The 19277-nt window shown below is 44.6% G+C and overlaps 1 protein-coding gene across 1 annotated transcript; it reads right to left on the bottom strand.

Moving 5' to 3' along the window:
- Positions 1-373: 373 nt before the first annotated feature.
- Positions 374-18883, bottom strand: rnf216 (ring finger protein 216). The gene is made up of 17 exons (XM_028042433.1): positions 18730-18883; positions 17731-17848; positions 16607-16737; positions 15215-16486; positions 14398-14474; positions 14167-14275; positions 13174-13335; positions 12953-13064; positions 12717-12850; positions 12314-12364; positions 11411-11548; positions 10441-10589; positions 10261-10339; positions 4596-4693; positions 2884-3106; positions 1535-1604; positions 374-1124 (listed from the first exon to the last, which is right to left on the bottom strand). Exons 2-17 carry the CDS (start codon positions 17792-17794, stop codon positions 754-756), a joined length of 3240 nt encoding a protein of 1079 aa, XP_027898234.1. The 5' UTR covers positions 17795-17848; positions 18730-18883; the 3' UTR covers positions 374-753.
- Positions 18884-19277: the final 394 nt, after the last annotated feature.

The raw sequence follows: 19277 nt of genomic DNA, 5'->3' as shown, positions 1-19277 counted from the left end.
GCATAAATAAAACCCAAACAGCAGCAAAAAAAAAAAAAAAAAAAGAAAGAAAAAGAACCTCCTCCTCCTCTTTCTCATGCAATCCGTGACTAACAGCCTTTGGAGCCCAGGGCTGCAGCGGAGGTTCACCGTCCTTCCTGTTAGCAGCAGCAGTGGCGGCGGCCTCCATGATGGCACCGGAGGCGGCGTGCGGCCGAGTGATCCGTCACACTCACAGACACACTCGGCTGAACTCGGCTCTCTGAGAAAACGTCGCGACGCCAGCGCCGACGCTGCGATTGGAGGAGAGCCCCCCCACCCCCTCTGGGCTCGGTTATCGTGACTCAGCCCGTTTTTTTTTCCCCTCCTGCGCGAGACGAGGCCGGAGGCGGAATTCTGAGGCATCGTGAAGAAAACTTTATTATTAGAAAATTCATACCTGTTAGACAAAAATACAGAAGGGAATTCAACGTATTTCTTTTGTTGTTGTCGTTTTGCACTTCTATACAATTTTATTACTCAAAAATATCTGTAGAAACCGGACAGAAATTGCCTCAGCGGTCCGTCGGTTCGGTTCTGTAAAGAGAGACAAAGAGAGTAAAAAGTAAAAGTAAAAAGGGAACATCCTCTTGAATAACAGAAGTCAGCAGAAGGCAAATTAAAAAGAGGGCAGAGCTGCGTCTTTAATGCAGTTCTGATCTCAGTGTTTGTTACGCGGAGAGGAAACCTGGCTGTGACGTCGCAGTCGGGTCGGGGCGGCGACTCACCGCGCTGTCAGTAGCGTCTGTAGTAGTGTGGCGGGGGTCCGTAATGCATGGGCATGTCCATGTTGAAGGGCGGGTTGTGGTTGTGCTGGTTGTTGTTGTTGTTATTGTTCAGGGGGGGCACGTGCTGCAGCGGGGGCACGTAGGGCGCCGGGGGCAACCGCGGGATGATGATGGGGTGGTAGATCCGGCCCTGCGGCACCGGCGGGTGGTAGTGGGCGCGAGGGGGGACAAACAGGGGGGCCTGGACCGCCTGGGGTCCGTGGGGGGCTGCAGGCGGGGCGTTGGGATGTGGGGGGTTCTCCGGGGGCGGACCCACACGGGGCCGTTTAGAGTCTTTGATGGCCTCAGGAGGCGGGCCGACCCGCTTCCCTGAATTATCTGACAGAAGAAGAAGAAAATAAGAGATTCATACGGAGTGATGGCTGGATGAATAAACAGATGAATAGATTTATGACAGATGGACAGACAACTATTTCTTACAATTTCTCTCAACCCCAACGTGATCACTGCTGCTTGAGCACTTGTAAAACTTTTTCCTTCCTCTCAACTTTCTATCAATACATCTGAATAACGTTTACCAGCTTCTTTAGCGCTGGTCCTTCTTTTGTAGCATAACAAATTTAATGATGAGTTTCACTTTTCCAACTTACTAACATAAACGAACTTTTCGGCGAAACCCTAATTCATTCAGATGTCGGATTAAAACATCCTGGGGGTCCGGATCTTTTCTCTGCCGTCTTTCAGAAAACAGAGATGCGAAGTCGAGAGAACCCGCCGCGCTGACTGACCTGTACACTTCTTGCTCAGCTCAGCTTCGCCCTCCTTCTGGATCTCCTGGATGATTCGCTCGTCGTCTTGCTGCAGAAACAAAAGAGAAAGAGATTCATGTCAAACCTGCTTCAGCAGCTTCCACGTTCCACCCTTATGACCTTATGATAAAATAAAAATAAAAATAATCACGACGTTCAACCAAAACAAGAGCGTGAAGTCTGGAGTTCCTACACGTCGTCATGCCGACGTAACGACGCCTGGGCTCAAATTTCTAGATTTTCAGCATAAAAACAACAACAACAAAAAAAAAGGTTTCCGGTTGAAGCTGCTAGAATGTCAGTCGGTCTCTCTCTCTCTGTGTGTGCGCTCGACGATTTGTGAGACAACATAATTTAAACGGCAGCCGATGTGGAAGAGCATTAAAGAGCTATTTCAGCTAATTTACTTCAGCTGCAACTAAAAAGATTAGCCATAAATGGACTGGGTTACGCAACACTGAAGACAGATCGCGCAAACAAAAGCTTGTTTGTGCGATCTGTCTCGGTTTGTGCTCACTGTTGTGAACTGTAAAGTTTCACAACAGTTTCAGAGCTCCGGCATTTTAACCAGACCCAGAGGAGCAGCTCCAGCCTGAAACTCTGATAGAAAGAGGTTTGAGTCCAAAAGAAAAAACCAGGAAATATCTGTGGCTTTCGCATCTTAAAAACGTTTCGGCAGGGAGACGTTAAAATCAGGGTGTAATTTGGCCGATTAAAGGTCAAGGATGCTGTCAAAGCGCCGCAAAGGGATAAAAACAAAATAAGCAAATGCATTGGATAAATCATGAGTAAATAAAAAAAAAAAAAGGTGGAAATAAATATCTAAGAAAGGGAATAAAAAATGTTGCAAAAAAATTGGTAAGATCTTTCTCATCACTGATCTTTAGAAAATAAAAATAACAAAAAGTCTGGAAACAAAAGAAATGAAACATTCTTTTCATTTCTCAGTTTTCTTTTTTTTCTGTAACAATTTAAACCTGAAAAATGACAAAAGCGAATTTCAGAGCTTCCAACAAATGGATGGAAAAATATACATATAAATATACATATATATTCAATCTAGTTTTTGTTTTCAGAGATTATCTGGCTTCCGTTTGGTGAAGGTAAGAGGTCAGCCGCCTCCCTCCAGCGTATCTTTACAGGCCAGACTTTTAATCCCGTCGTTTGGCTTCGTTGCCACGGCGAGCTCTGTGCCAGCTCATCGGCCGGCTGGGAGCTAAATGATGCTTCTGGTTGCCAGAGAAGCTGCAGCCAAGGTGCACTGTGGGTGGCGAGGAGATGGATACCAGGCTAACAAAAAATAAAACGGTGTGAGTGTTCAGACTCACCGTGGGGTCGGTCCACAGCGAGCATTTGCGACAGTGCCTGCAGGGGGCGCCGGGGGAGCGGGCGTGCTGGCAGAAGTGGTTGTAGCCCGTGATGGGCTCCCGGCACAGGTAGCACATGAAGCTGCCGCAGCGGCACGACATCCGGTTGCAGCCCTCCGACTTCACCAGGCCCGTCCCGCACTTCACGCACTTCCTGACCCGCGCCGCCGTCATCCGCTCCTCGCTGCGGTCAGAACGCCGACATGGTGACGGTTTACGCAGCAATATACGAGATCAGGAAAGGTCGTTTCAACACACCGTCTGCAACCACTCGTGGTTTTTACTTCACAATAATGAAGCAGCGTTCATGCAGGTGTCACCAACTCAAATTTAAGACTTTTTAATAAGTTTATGAATGAAATTTAAGACCTGGATCACAACACAAAACGTAGGGGGGAAAAAAAATCACATATTTTACATGGCAGCGCCAATCTTCATCTTTTGCCTAAAACGCACGTAGCATTAGCAATAAAAGTGAGCCAGTGGATAGGATGAACATTGTTCAGTCAACCGGCTATAATTTACACTGGCTAGCAAAGCTTTATTAGCAGCTGGTTAGCATGAACCACCTCGAGTCACAAAACCTAAGAAAGATGTTTGTGTGCGACTCAAATTTTTGTCTGACAGAAAAACTACAAAGAAGGTAGGAGGTTGAATAGTTTTGCTGCAACAAAATTTAAGATCTGTAAGAAAAATATTTAAGGCCAACTTGCATATTTTCTAATGAATTTAAGACCTTAGGCCTTATTTATACATGTACACAAACTTAAGACTTTTTAAAAGTCCATTCTGAATGAAATTTAGGACCTGAATCACAACGAATGTGTACAAAAAATAGTTGCATATTTAATACAGTAGTGCCAAACGTTTGTTGCCCAGAAGCTTTGTAGCATCGTACAAGTTGGCAACAGCATTTAGCCAATGGCAAAGTCCAACGTTGTTCGGACAACTGGTGGTACATTTACCAATCATGGACACACAAAAAATCTAGCTAGCTAGCTAACAAGGGCTTATTAGCAGCAGGTTAGCGGTAGCCTCAACCGCTTCGGATTACAGAACGTAATCAAGACGCCTGTGTGCGACTCAAACTTTTGCCTGACAGAAAAGTTTCCAAGACTTTTCTACATGGAATGTATGAGGAAAAACCAGGGACAAAAAAATTATTTTAGACATTTTAAGGCCTTAATTTTAGACGCTTGAAGTTGCAGACTTTTTAAGACTTCCACGCTTGTGGGAAAGTGCAAAAGCACTTAGCCGACTGGTTTCGTCCCGTTACAACAACAGGACGACTGATTCATCTACCAGATCTCTTCCTGTGTCTTTCGGCACCAGGAAGTAAAGCTGCTCCGAAAACAGGAAGTGGCGCCTCTGAGCCTGCTGGGTCGAAAGGAAGCAGCTGGCCCACCGACACGGCTGCTTCCCGGAGCGTCGTCCGGGAAACTGATATTGTTTACCCAGCATCCTCTCCTGCCAGAGAGGGGTGGCAGACGGGAAAACGAGCAGGGACTCAAATCCAAATGTGCACAAAGTGTCAAAATGGGTGGAAAAACAAAACATCTAGACGAGTAAAAAGTTTGTATCAGAGGCGTTTGGTTTCCATCAAGTCAAACGCTGATGAATGCAGGTTCTCCTAACAGAATGGCCACAATAAGCAGATTTCAGAAGGAACTTACAACAGAACTCTCATGCGGATCTCGTCTCTCTCCAGAACCTGCTCGCAGGTTTTTCCCACATGCTGCTTCCACTGGACATGACACTTCCTGCAGCTCTCCTAAAGGAAAAACAAACGGCAACAAAAAGCAAAGTCAGATGAGAATGGCGAGAAATCAGAGAGAGAAGAACATCTAACCAAATTACAAGACATCCAATATAGGGCGTCTTGCACTGAATTGTTCCACATAAATAATCTCAGCATGCACAGAGCATTGGGTTGGCCGTATGTTAAAAATAAGGCTGATTTTGCCAGTTTAAGCTTTTTATTTTTGGAAACTGTATCTAAGATCCCAAATGTTTGCCACACTTGGCACACATTTAACACAAGGCACAGGTTGCTTCAACAGGTTGTTTTACTCCTCCGGCATACAACAGGAAGACCGGATGAAAATCTGTCACATTTAGAGGAACGAGAGCATAGAAATCCTGTCCATCATCTGGTTTTAATTACATCAACTGCCAGAGATTTTATTAAAATGTGTTTAAATTGGACACTTATGGAATAATATGTCGCGTTACTAATGTTATACTAAGTGTGTGTAACTGCTTTTGTAATGAGTGCTTTTTTGTTGTCGTTTCTCGTAATGCTGTGCATTGCAGGAAGAGTAGCCGTCGTCACGGCAACGTCTAATGGGCATCCAGATAAACAAAGAAACAATCAGAAGCTGCGACTAAAGCAGCAAGTCAGGAGGTTTCATTCTGTGAAAACATCTGAAGAGAGTCAGACTGGACAGAGAGAATCTTTGAACATCACTTTTCAAGAAGATTTAGGTCTGGACTTTGACTGGGCCATTCTACCAGATGAAAATGCTTCGATCCATTGTAGCCCTAGTGGTGTCTTCATGGCTGTTGTCCTGCTGGAGGCTGAACCCAGCATATATTGCTAAACCATATATTCTTCTACTCAATATGAGTTGATATAGATAATTACTGATTGGTTACTCAACAGGTTGCTGCTAGGTAACCAAAGAGTGAGTGAGTTAGTCGATGCCACTAACCGTGCTTAGCTAGCCTTGAGAGTTTGCGAGGTTAAAGCCTTTCCTCTGCCTACATCTCCTAGAATGTAGGCAGAGGATCGGACTTTGTGAAATTGTTGAATATTCTACATCTAGATATATTTATCTATCGATATCAACAGATATTGTTATTGATTTATTGTCCAACTATATCCGTACCCCTGCTGAAGACAAGCCCCCCCATCAGGATGACGCTGCCACTGCCGTGTTTCACTTTGACAGCTTGTTTGCATGTGGGTAGAAAGGTTTACCAAATTCCTTCAACATCTTTGCTGAGCTATCAGCTGAAAAGAAATCCCGCCGTGCAATTTTCAGGTCAAATAGAAATCTGTATTTTTCTTCTCCTTCCACACCGTCACCTTGGTAACTGTTGCTAAAACCTGCAGTTCCACACCACATGTCATCCATCTTCTCTGACATCTTCCAAATCCACGCCAAACCAGAGGCGCACTGCATTAAGAGCAACACCCCCCGCCCTTTATCATCTGCTCTGTATGCTGCTGCCGTGGCCACTGCAGCACACGCCCCATTCGCAGACATGTAGGTGCAGCTTTTTTTCTTTCTTCTTTTTATTGCCGCAAACATCTGTCTGCGGCTGCAGGATGCTCGGTTGCCTAGGAACAAGGACGAACTCCATCCTCCGGCCTGCTTTGTCTCGCCGAGGGGCCCCCCGAGACACGTGCACGCCTCGGACCGGCTCGGATGGTTCCCCTCGCCTTGCTAACCCTTAGCTAAGTGGTGCTGCAATAAATATTTGAGTCGCTCATCTAATATTGAAGAGCGCGGCGAACGACAGCTGATGCGGCGCGGCAAGATCCAATCTGACCTTTGCGAAGGGGAGGCGGTCACGCCTAAGTTCTGCATCCTTTAATCACTGTCTGAGCACGCACGTCTGCACAAATCTGCTTCTTATTTGCGCCAACGGTATTTTTCCTGACACGGCTGTGCGGCGTGCAGGTTCAGCCAAAGGGTGAGGAACTGGATTATTGTTAGAGTTTGCAGAAGGAGAAAGACGACGAAGACACAAAAAAAGGGAGGAAACAGGAACCGGTCTGCAGCAGAGAGAAGAGGAGAGAAAAAAAAAACCTCGGATCAAACAAAGAGGGGCAGAAGAGCTAGAGGAGGGGAGGAAAGAAAAACAGTGAGATGGAGTGGAGAAAGATCGCCCCCTAGTGGTTTACAGAGAGCGAGAAGAAGAGCAGCACAAGAGAGTGAAAGCATGCGACTGAAAAGCAGGAAGACACCTGAGCTCTTATAGCGCGGCTAAAAATAACGACGTCAGGGTCCGACCTTAAAGGGGCGTGGCTTCGTCAACCCCGGAGCGTTTCACCTGTACCAGACTAAAGGTGTGCCAGAGGTAAACCACACATTTGCTTAAAAAAACAACAACAATTAACCCTGCACTTTTAACAAGCCTCGCCTTCTTTTACTACTTGCTCCAACTCGCCTCTCCTCTCCCTCAGCTCTGCCCCTCCCCACGCCCGGTTTCATTCATATCTTTTCTCCCCTCCCATGCTGCTGCTCTGTGGTGCTGCAGCAGCCCTTATAAGGCAGTGCAGGCCGTCTGCGGCGCTCCTGATTGAGACGGGGCCATTGAGGCTGTGCAGAGGTGAGCGTTTAATTGCTGAAGGAGGAAGGAAGGAAATTAAGAAAACACGACAAGACGGAGGCAGTGGCGCTGGAGACTGAACGAGAAGCAAAGAGCGTCAAAGTGCTTTATAAAAGCATTCACACCTCGTTAAACACACTTGAGGAGTAATTCTGACCTCCAAAACTGCCTCTGCTTCACAATTATTGTGATGGTGGACAATAAATTGCCCCAGAAGTTATTGCCATAAATGATTATATTGTGGCTTTGAGACCGTTTTCAAGTAAAAGGCAAAATAATACAAGAAAACACTTCCAAACTTTAATTTCTAACAACTATTTAGCAGCATCATTTTAAATGTCTGCTAAACATAAACAAATAAAATGAATTATGGAGTCTCCGTAAGCAAAATAGTCCTTCAATTAAAGGACTATTTTGCTCGATGAGATCCGAAGACTTTTGTTATCCTGTTTTTGACAGAAAGAGCGAGAGGAAAGAGGAAAACAACACATCAGGCAAATAGAAATTATTGAGCTCCTTTTAATTTATCATGGGATTAAATGATTCATTATGACAATTATGCACACAGTTAAGTGTAAATTATGCATTAAAAAGAAAAAGTTCTGCAAAGTTCCACACGTTTGTGTTGGTGGTTCTGACAGCAAATAAAAAGGCCCAGACACATGTGGATCGGATTAACACATGCAGGACCCCCCACCCCACAAACACAAACACACACACACACACACACACACACACACACACACGAGAATCTGGGTCAAAACAGAGCCGGATCGTTTCAAAACGATGTTAGCAGCTTCCCCAACCAGTAAGAAACCAGAGAAGGAGAGTTGCCCAATGGGGGGGGCGGCTGGATGGGCGGGGCTTAACAGAAGTGTGTTAGTTACATAACGACGCCCCACCCTGGAGGGAGAGCTGTTTGGCCACGACGGACCAACGGCTTCCTGGAACCGGTCCCTGCATCTGTTTAACGGACTCCAGGTGTTTATGTGTGTGTGAAGCAAACAACAAAACACACCCTCATGTTTTTACACACAACAAAGAAGAAATCCATTTTACCAGGCCAGAGCTTCCTGCCAAGAAGGAACAAAAAAACAAAAACAAAACCTAAAACGGATAGAGCACGCAGTTCCCTCTGAGCCCATCCCAGCTGCTGGGATCTGTTCAGGCATGCTAATTAGCGATGAATCAGAACCAAAGAAGAAGAAGTCTGCCGAACTTCTTCTGCTCTGGATCAGGAGTGAGCAAGCAGGGCAGGAAACCCAACTTGTGCAGGAGAATCAGTGAACCTCTGGCTCCACCTAGAGGCCGATTACTGTAAACGCCGCAGATAACTTCTTCCTGCACGGATCCTGATTGTTGTTCTACAAACATACGCAGCTGCAACTAAATGTCAGAATCGTTCAAGGCGGGAAAAAAGCAAAAGGGAAACTAAGAAGTCGGATAATTTCGGTTTCACCTCGGATCCCCTGGGGACGTTCCTATGGAAACAACTCGTGATACCGGAGGTGCGCTGCTGCAGAACCGCCCGCAGGCCTTTGTACAACGCGTCTCAACCAGATTAACGTGTCTGGATTAGAATCTGAGTCTGTTCTTTTTTTTTTTCCCCTCTGTAGCTCCAACTCAGTCAGACTGTAAACGGCAACATTTCACCCCAGACTCTCCACTGGATTAAGATCTAGTTCATCCTAACATATGATTAAGTTTTAATCCAAGCTAGTAGGAAAAAAAAAAAAAAACAGCAGAGCTGCAACTATCAAATATTTTAGTAATCAAACAATTGGATATAAATATATTAGAAATACAGTAAAAGATGCAAATGAACAAACAATTCCTTTCTAAAAAATTTTTTTTAAATATATTCATGCCTAAAATGTAATAACATAGCACTCCATATATTCCACCGCCTCAGGTGTTCTGGGTAACATATTTACATTTTTAAAAAGTCTTCGTTTTTTTAATCTTAAATGAAAAATGTTTATATTTGTTGTAGTTTTGGCTCAATTACTGCTCTGAGAATGTTCTTCCAAAAATAAACAACCTTTTTTGAGTCGCTTGATGATTAATTGATTGCTAAAATATTTGACAATTATATCAATAATTGATTAATCACAATTAATCGTTTCAGCCCTAAAAAAATAATAATAAAAAAAAAAGTCCAGTTTGTTCTCTAACAGACCTCTGAGGCCTTCACAGAACAGAGACTAAATCACACACAGGTGGACTGACTATTATCAACATCTGACGGAATTTTATTGTTGGGATCAGAGGAAAGGGGGACGAGTTCGAACACCATTATGTAACAATTATGACGAGTTTCTGCTGGTTTATGACGTAAAACACTGAATTTGGACAATCTAACAAGTCAAAAGGTGAAAACGTGTAAGTGGTATGACAAAAAAAAACTTGCGTAACTAACAATTATTTGAAAAAAACAAAAAGTAAGTAGTTATTAGCTAGCCTTGCCCTTTTAGCACATCGTCAGCAGGTAAAAAATACACACTTTTAGGTCAGAAGCGAACGATGTTTTCTTATTCAATAACAGAGATCAGAGTTTGTGGAGGAGATGTAACTGTGGGACATTCCCACCAGCAGAAAGCCAAGGACTAACCGAGAGCAAAACACCAGGGCTGTGATTATGTCGCAAGAATGACAACTGGCGGCATATTTGTGAGTTTCTGTCACTTTCTTTCTCACCAACACTAAAGCATTTCACACTGGAATTCCTGTGATAACCTCACCGGACAAAAAGCCCCACACACACACACCCACACACACCCACACACACTTCTTGCATTCCTGAGATAGAAGGAGGAGACGCAGAGATAAAAAAAACAACAACAACAAAAACAAAGGAAGAGAGGGGAACCGTTTCTCCCCTCCAGCAGTCACTCTCGCTTTGATTGGACCGAGGCACCGAGGAGATTGATGCGGTGTAATTTATGACGGCTAGAATCAGAGTCTGGACTTTGATTTTGAGGGAAAGGCGGGTGGACTGACCTTGCGGCAGCGCGGGTTGGGACAGCTAAACAGAGACATGTTTTTGTCCAACAAGGCCGGGAAGTTACAAAACGGACACCTGCGAGAGCCGAGAAGAACAGAGAGAGAAAACAGTGAGAAAACAGACGCATTTGTCGCAGTTCCTTCTTCGGGGTCCGGCCGCGTTGCGCCGCGCCTCACCTCACTAACTCGTCGGCGCAGGTGGCCGCCACCGCCTCCTCCGCCTGCCTCTCGTTGTATTTGCACAGGATGTTGTCGGGGAGGACCTTCTGCAGCTCGCACATGGGGTAGGAGCACGGGCAGCCGTCCTCCATGCAGCTCAGCTCCGACTAAAACACAAAAAATACACACTCCTGTCGTCACGGCGAGCGACACCTTCCAGCTGTTACGAAGCTGCGATTTATCTCCCGGGTCCCATAGCTCTCCACATGCATTTCATTAAGAAAGTAAACTGTTACCGTGGCGACTACAAGTATTCACAACCCTTGAACTTAAAAAAAAAAAAAAAAAAAAAAATTACTTTAAAATGAAGTGGAATAACAAAGAAAAACTGGATTTCATGTTTTTCCCTCAAGAAAAATCTGAAAAGTGTGGCACGCATTTGTATTCAACCTCTTCCAATACCTTGGAGGAAGTCTATCACTTTTGCACATTTTTCTTTGCAATACATCTACAACGTGTTGTTTCCAGGATTCCCCTGTTTTTTAGTTCCAACCAACAGCCGATAAAATTCCCCACAGCATGATTCTGCCACCACCATGTTTCTACACAAGGGGTGGTGTGGTCATGGTGAGCCAATGTAAAATTACTACTTCAATCTATTATTCTTACAACTTTATTCTCGCCTTACAACAACTTTAGTCCTGCCCTCCCGCGACTTTATTCTTGCTTTACGATGACTTAACTCTCGTATTTCCACAACTTTTTTTCGTAATTAAAAATAAAATCCTTCAATGTGGTCCCAAAACTCCTACTGTTGCAGAAGCCGAACACAAATTTAACAAGAAGTACAGTCACTTTCACATCATTTTTGTTTTAGTAAGACACACAAAATCTTAAAATATCCTGAAATTTCTGACTGCAGCATAAGAAAATGCGAGACACTTCAAGGCCGTAGAGATGTTGTCATGTTCTACTGAAACCAGAGTACCTTGCCGGAGCCAAAAACGGCCTCCTGAGCGTATTTAACCAGGCACTCCTTGCAGAACAGGTGTCCGTCCGAGCACTGCGTCATCTTCTCAAAGGCAAACTCCCCGTAGCAGCAGCCGCACTCGATCAGCTGACCGTCCTGTGCAGAAAACAAGCCCACGTTTACCAACACAAGTCGCCAAGCTCCAGCGCTCGACAACATCCTGATGGAAAAACAAGACGAAATATTTGAGATCAAACTTTCTTTTCAATTAATTTTTTAAGAATAAAATGAGACAGGCCAACATCCAAAATAATAATTTGACAGAGTTACAGATATAGGAGCTATTGTAGGATGTTGTTTCCAATTTACACTTTATTCAAGTATTTTTCCCCAACAGGTGCTGAACACTGTTAAGCTGGATACTGAGCTGTGCTCCTGTGGTAACGGCGAACATTTTTTTTAACGGTGTTTAGCTTTTAAATGAGAAAACCCACTTATCCCGAGAAGTGGCTTCACGACGACTGGAGAATTTATCTGTACCTCATTTGCTTTGAGAACGATAAGAACGTTCGGCAGCTTGGTTATAACGTAACTTTTGATTGGGTTCATTTAGCTATTCTTGGAAATCAGGGAAGCGCAAAACAGAGGCATGAAAGTAATCTTGTTTAAAAATGTGTCCTGTTGAACTTTGTGACTCTGAAAACCGAGGTCGTCTTTTTCCTCACTTCGTTGTTTCAAAGTAACAGAACGTTTGAGACGTGGCGTCCTGTATCTGAAACAAACACACACATACTAAACTCGGCAGTAACTTTGTCACACAAAATAGAGTAACGACAGTAAAGCAACCAGGAACTGTTTGGTCAAATGCAGCACTAGGTTGTAGCAAATAAAATCAGTTGAGCTAAAATATGTGGTTCATACCTTCTTATATTCATCTTCGTTGACCTGCAGAGCAAGGAGGAAGTCTTCGTGCTGGAGACAGAGATGGATTATTATTATTATTAGCAGGGACACCTATATTAAGCAATTTGATCAATTCTGTTGTACAACTGAAAGCTTTGTAGCCAAAATACTGCGTAAAATGTGCCATAAACTAAAGTACAACAAGTAAAAAAAGAAAAAGGGCCAAGAACTGAACCTTGTGGAACCCCATCATAGACTCTTTACTTAGGGCTTTTATGTCACTGATGGTCTTTATAGCAGCAATAGACCATGAAAGATAAAAATAAAATCTGGCAAAAAAAACAAAACCTGCTGTTTAAAAAAAGCTTAACATGAAAAGAGATGAAGCACCATTAATAGTTCAGAAAACAAGTTTGTGTACCTCTGCCCACTCCTTGGTCTTCTGCTGATAGAACGACAGCTCCTTTTGGACAGAACCTTCCAGATTGTTGTACGTCCTGCAGTAGCGTCGGTCGTTCTCCAAAAAATACATCCTTCTGTCCAACCTGTAAGAACCTGGTGTGCAAACAGGATGCTCGTCAAACTGAGAACCTGGTTTCCAGTTCGTGTTGTGACTTATTTATCGGCAAGAAAGAATGTAAAAACGATTATCCTTACCGTGCTCAAAATGAAAATCGATGTAGCAGCGCTCCGACGAGGTCCTGCTCCGTCGTCTCTTTCCGGACGGGTCGCCGGATTCCTGCCACTTCTTCAGAGCTTCACATAAGGCCTGATCAAAAATAAAAACCCCATGTAATGGAGATGAGACAGGCTACAGGCGAGGTAGAAAGGAAGACTGCATTTCTGAGATTCGTGCTGTCATAGAGCAGCAGCGGTACCTTGCGTGTGATTGCATAGTGTCCCTTCAGGGCGTTCAGGGCCCATTTGATGTCCTGACAGCTGAGCATCCTGAAGTCTGCCATCAGCAAGTCGGCAGCCTGCATGATTACCATGGGCCCCACCGTGCTCAGCTTGGCATAGTCAAACAGGTCCTCAGTCACCTGAAAGAATAAAAAACACGCGTCCTTTATTCTCAGATAAGTCACTGACGCACAAACAAACTCAAGGAAAACAAGTGGGCTGAGCGATTTTTCCTTTATAGTGCATTTCCCGCACTGTACTTAAAGTAAAGTTTGGATTTTTCTAAATCGTACTGCAAGAGAACATTTATTTTTCTTTACCAGGTTGGAAGGTGCTGAAAATGACCCTAAATAGCAAAAGCTTTGGAAAAACTATTTTCTTAATAAAAACCTAATTAATTTGTACATTGTAGGATTCAGAGGGAATGCTGTAATCTGGGACAGCTTCTGCACACGATGGACTAAACAACAGCAGTACCTTTTATAATTATTATTTTATTTCTTATTAATTCATTTTATTGTACTATTTTTAAGGTACCAGCTGTTTTATTATTTACTTTTGTAAAAGACAGCAGTACTTTACATTATTATTTATTTTTCTTGACTTTTTAAAATTACTATTATTATTTTTTAAGACAGCGTCACCTTTACAATTTATTTTTCTTTTCTTGGTTTATTTTTAGAATTACTGTTTAAGACATCAGCACCTTAATTATTCATTTCATTTTTTAATATTCTTTTAAAGACAACATGAATGTTCTTTATAGTTTATTTTGGTTTTATTTGTTCATTCTTTTTGTAAGACAATGCAGGGTGCAGAGCTATTCCTATCGGCTGATGCCAAAATCAGACAGCAGAACCGAACCACCAATCGGTTTTCTGGAACATAGGTTCTGATTTTTGAGTTCAGCGACTGAAATCCCGCACGAAGTGGAACCTTCTGGAGGGGAGGACTAGCAGAGCAGCACCCACCTCCACCTGCACGTCTCCTGACTCCAGCAGGATGCTGGTGGGAGCGGCTGTGGCCGCAGCCGCCTCCCTCCTCGGATACTCTGGATTCTCCAGCAGCAGGTTGCAGATCCTGCCACACAGAACGACGCAGAGTTTAAATTATTTCACATCAGGGTTAAAAAAAAACGTAGAGGCGAATTCTCACAAATGTGTATCCATTATTTCCACAATAGGAAAGTAAATGCTTCTTACACATTCAAGTCTTTCACATTATTCCTCAGGATCAGTTCTGCTACATACGCTTCCTGGACGTCTGGGAGTAGATCCAGCTGGAGGAGAGACGGAGAAACAGACGTTAGGTGACGGTCCTGGTCAAAGCAGTGCAGAGATGTGGATTTGAAAGAAAAATTACGCATAAAGTTCAACTTCTGAAAGAAAAAGAAAAATCTTAAACATGGTATTCATTACCATTTATTCTGATCCCCTAAAAGAATGAAAAAATAAAAAATAAAATCTGCCTTCAGATGTTGCCTGATCATTAAATAAAGTCCAGCTGTGTGCGATTTAATCTCAATATAAATCCAGCTACAATGTGAGGAAACAATGACGTCACGGTGAACACACTGTCCCCACTGTAAAGCACGGTGGCGGTGGAGTCATGCTGTGGCCAAGCATTTCTTCATCAAATATGGGGAAATTTAGCATATATCCCTTCAAGCAAATCTCTACCATTCATTCTAATTTGAATGGCGAGCCTCTATGTTCACGTCTCACCTCAGATTGTCCGTTGGCTTTTGGATTTGTACTTTGACTGGACCATTTTAACAGGAAGATATTTATTTGAAATATGAAAAAACAATTGTGATTACAATTAACTCCACGACTTTCTCACATGTATCTTTCCTTACACCAGGGACACATTTTCTGTCTCATAATGTGACAGTTTGAACAAATTTGTAAACATCATCTTTTAGTAAAAGCTACGTACTGCAGCTTTAATGAACATGAATACTTTTGTGGTATTAAATGGTTGTTGGGTGGAGAGGAGCAAAGTGTGTGAGATACTCACAACTCCAGTGATGAGGGCTCTAACGTGAGGCTGCTGGTCCGGTCTGCCCTGCGGCGCTGAGGGTCCGGGTCTGGCGTCCTCTATCTGGGGAACGGCCTCGGGTGCAGGGGGGACGGCCACCAGAGCCGGCGCTGGATTTACCTGCTCTGGAGTTGGGGCCAGGACGAGCCCAGCGGCCCTTCCTCGGTCATGGGGCATAAGCGGGTTGGCCGGCCGGACTTCGTGGGCGGGCGCCGCTGCCACAGAGGCCTGCGGCGGGGGATCCGGGACAGCCTCCGCCGGCGCCTGGCTCCCCAGGATGATTCGGTGACCCGCCTCAGGAGAACCTAATCTTTCTGGGGCAGCAGCGATTAGAACCGCGGGAGGGACGACGGGCGCGGCCTGAGGTGTCTGGGCGGGGGCTTGGGCCAGGGGCTGCGGCTCGATCTGCACCAGATTGCCCTGCGGCTGATTGTGCGACGGAAAGTTCTTGGGCCGCTGCTGCGGCTGGGTTATGAGCGCCGACGCCCGGATGCTGGGCGGCTGCGGAAGCACGACCAGGCTCACCTGGAAGACATTGGGCTGCGCAGACGTGCCCGGCTGCGGCTGAGGCTGAGTCCGTGCGTGCGCAGATGACGTACTGGCCTGAGTACCGTCCACTGCTGCTCGTCCACTCTTACTCGCCGTCTCCTGAGGCTTGGCAGCTTCATGTTGCTGATGCCGCGGTACGCACGCCGAGGGGCCCAGAAGGAATCCGGACGTACTCGCCCTCTCTTGAGGCTTGGCGGAGGAACAGGCCGCGGTTGCAGCTTCATGTCTCTGACGCCGCGGTACGCACACCGAGGGGCCCAGAACGAATCCGGACGTACTCGCCGTCTCCTGAGGCTTGGTGGAGGAACACGCCGCGGTTGCAGCTTCATGTCTCTGACGCTGCGGTACGCACGCCGAGGGGCCCTGGAGGAGTCCCGATGTGCTCGGCTGAACCTGAAAAATGGTAGCTGTCCCAGACGGCTTAGAGGTAGACGGGGTGTCGGCGGGATGGGCCGGCGTGTTGTCCCGGTGCCGCGCGGACGTGTGGTGCTTTGGCTGAAGCTGTGCGTGCAACGTCGGGGCAGAGGGCGCAGCGGTCGATGTCTGTGTGGCCTGCTGGTTTGTCCTGATGTCTCTGGAGGTAGAAACAGCGGAGTCTGGGTCCCCGGCGGTGACCATCTCGCTGCTTTGACCCGGGTTGTGCAAGATCCCGCTCCATTTGGCTGCTTGACGGATTATGTTCCTGCGTGCCGGAGGTGGTACCTGCAAGAAAATTACAAACACAACAAATCTACAAAGGGAAAATGCTACATAAGCAGAAAAAACCTATAACATTAATCAAAGAAAAAGTGAGATAAAGCATCTGATCGACATGTCAGTCACCTCTAGTATGCTAACGTCGTCGTCATCGCCATCGTCTGGGACTAAAACCGGACTGCCGGGTAAAAAGGTCACTGGCTCTTCATCCGAGTCATCGGAAATGGTGATTAACTCTTTTTGACCCGAACGAGAGCCTGCACGCACACAAACACACACTGCTGGATCAATAGCAAACATAGCACACTAAACGCTACGAGACAATAATTAACTTTATTGATCATAGCTGTCAAAAGAACTGAGGAATAATTGATCAATTACAAGGGAATTGAGTGATGTACAGCCACACATTTCTGAACATAAACACAAAAATCAGTCAAAATCTTACAGCAAATATATAGATATTTATGCCAGTTGGTTTGGATGGATTGTTTCTTAAAATAGAAAACTGGACATTAACATGTTTTACCATCTGGAAATGGATTTTTGACCCCAACAAAAAAAAACATTTGTGTCTGTAAGCACACAAATATGTTCCAAAAGAAATGCCTGGGTGGCAGAAATCAGCTTGCCCACATCACCCTGAATACACCATCCTCACTGTGAAACACGGTGTTGGACTCGTCATGCTTTGGGCCGTACTTTTCTCTCACAGATTAGAACCTTAAAATAAGCAGCACGCGTCTTCTATTAAACCCATTTATTGCTTTCGTTTTCATTTCATCGTAACCAACTACCTTTACTCAAAAGAAGAGCAGATACCTGTGCCCCCACCAGGCTTGGCAATGCTTATTTATTTATGTCTTTTTAAAATGTCTGCATTTTTTAAGACTTTATAGTTGGTGTACAGGTATTACTCTTCCAATAGCACACAATTATCAAGTGATATTTTCCAAATTTCTTGTCAACTTTAAACATTTTTTAACTCAAAAACACGACGGGCTGCTGGATGAATGACTGCCCTAACACCCAACCACCGGGCTTGGCAAGTTTTCTGGGGGAAACTTTGAGCTTCATTTGCTAAAATGGCCTAGTGAAAGTAAAGATTTACGACTAACTAAAAGTCTAATAACTGAGGTCCACAGACAAAAGCATGAAACACATAAAGCATGCATTCAACTATTTTTTCTTCTTCTTCTTGATGTAATGTGCTAAAACGCGATGCAGTGCATGTCAGTGATGAGTCCCACCTTGGCTCCGGTGCACGTTGAAGCTGGCCAGGTGGATGACATCATCATCATTTCCATCGGCCATTGTGAAGCAGCACTAACCAGCTCACACTGCCAGTCACTGCCCAGTCAGTAGCATCTACAAAAACACACACACAGAGAGAGAGAGAGAGAGAGTTCATCATGAAAGTTAAGCAATATCATCTTCACACTGTGAAAGTTGGATCATCAGAAATGCAGGTTTCTGTCCGGTGACTGTGGATATATAGCGGTAAGCAACATGAGTCACACTCTGGATCACTAATGCAGACAGAATTCCCCTAAAACCCACCAGTTGGTTTCATTTTTAATGCATCATTTGTTGCCATAACATGCATACGTCACGCAAAGAACACAAAAGGCGACGCGGAATCAGGTCTGCAATGGTCAAACTTTTGAGATTTAAGAGGTAAACAAATCACGGATTACCAGGAAATCACATGTTAGCAGTTGAACAAGAGCAACCCCAACAACCCCCTTACTAAACTGAACACTGACAGCTAATCCTAAAGTTGATTGTTTACCCAGCTCCGGCCACCGCTTTCCGTACGTTTCTGTTAGCTTTGACAAAGGCTGCGGCTGTTTTAGTCCAGCAGGCGCTCAGATATGCCTTAAATCAATCTAAATCTCACGTGTAGTTCAGATGTTTCTGGCTAACAGCAGGAACTAAGAGTGCAGTTGCTCCAAGTAGCTGCGCTGTGTTAATCGCACTGACATCGGCTCCGACACAAAGAACATCGAGACTGCAGCTTTTAAAAACAAACAGGCCACTTATCGTCAGTCTTTTCCGCTCTTCTCGGAGTAGCTTTACTCGATGCGTATTAGCCTGCCTGGCTAACTAGCTAGAAGGGTAACTAGTTAGCTGACAGAAGTCAGGATTTTCCTTTAGTCACTAGCAGCGCTTCAAATCAGTCGCATAAGGAGTAAAACACGGGGTTATTTTTAATAAAGAAAATCCCACAAAATAAAAAGGTTGAATACCGTAGCTTTGTCGTGGATAACCACGAAAAATCCCGGTGGTCTGTCTCCTTGATAGGCTCTATATCCGTGTAGCTTTATCGGTGAGAAACTGCCAAAACATGAAGAGGCGCCTACGTCCTCCTGCTGGATTTTGGGAAATGTAGTCTTTAAGACGTGCTGAGCGTTTCACTTGTACAGGAAGGCTATCGGTAAGGGAAGATAAAGCAAAAGTGTAATGTTTTGCTACATTTCTTCTTCCCACCCGAGTAAGCTCAATATTACATATATAGACAGAAGGGATAAAGACTTAAAAAATTACCAGACAAACTATTTCTAGAATTGAAATAGGATAAAGTTTTGGTTACCAAGGTATCTGGAAAATACCAAAAAATTCTAACTTTGCACAATAGAGCAACACAGACAAATTCACTAGGAAGGAGGAAATTGAAACAGGATTAACCCCCCCACGAAGAGAAATCTGAAAAGTGTGGCATGCATGTGAATTCAGCCACTCTGAATACCTACTGCGTTGCTACTACAACTGCAGGTTTGTTGTAGCATGTCTCTGC

This window comes from Xiphophorus couchianus, chromosome 16, assembly GCF_001444195.1.
Source record: "Xiphophorus couchianus chromosome 16, X_couchianus-1.0, whole genome shotgun sequence".
NCBI lineage: Eukaryota > Metazoa > Chordata > Actinopteri > Cyprinodontiformes > Poeciliidae > Xiphophorus > Xiphophorus couchianus.
The sequence above is the reverse complement of the archived record's forward strand: the minus strand, read 5'-3'. Positions and strand labels throughout refer to the sequence as shown.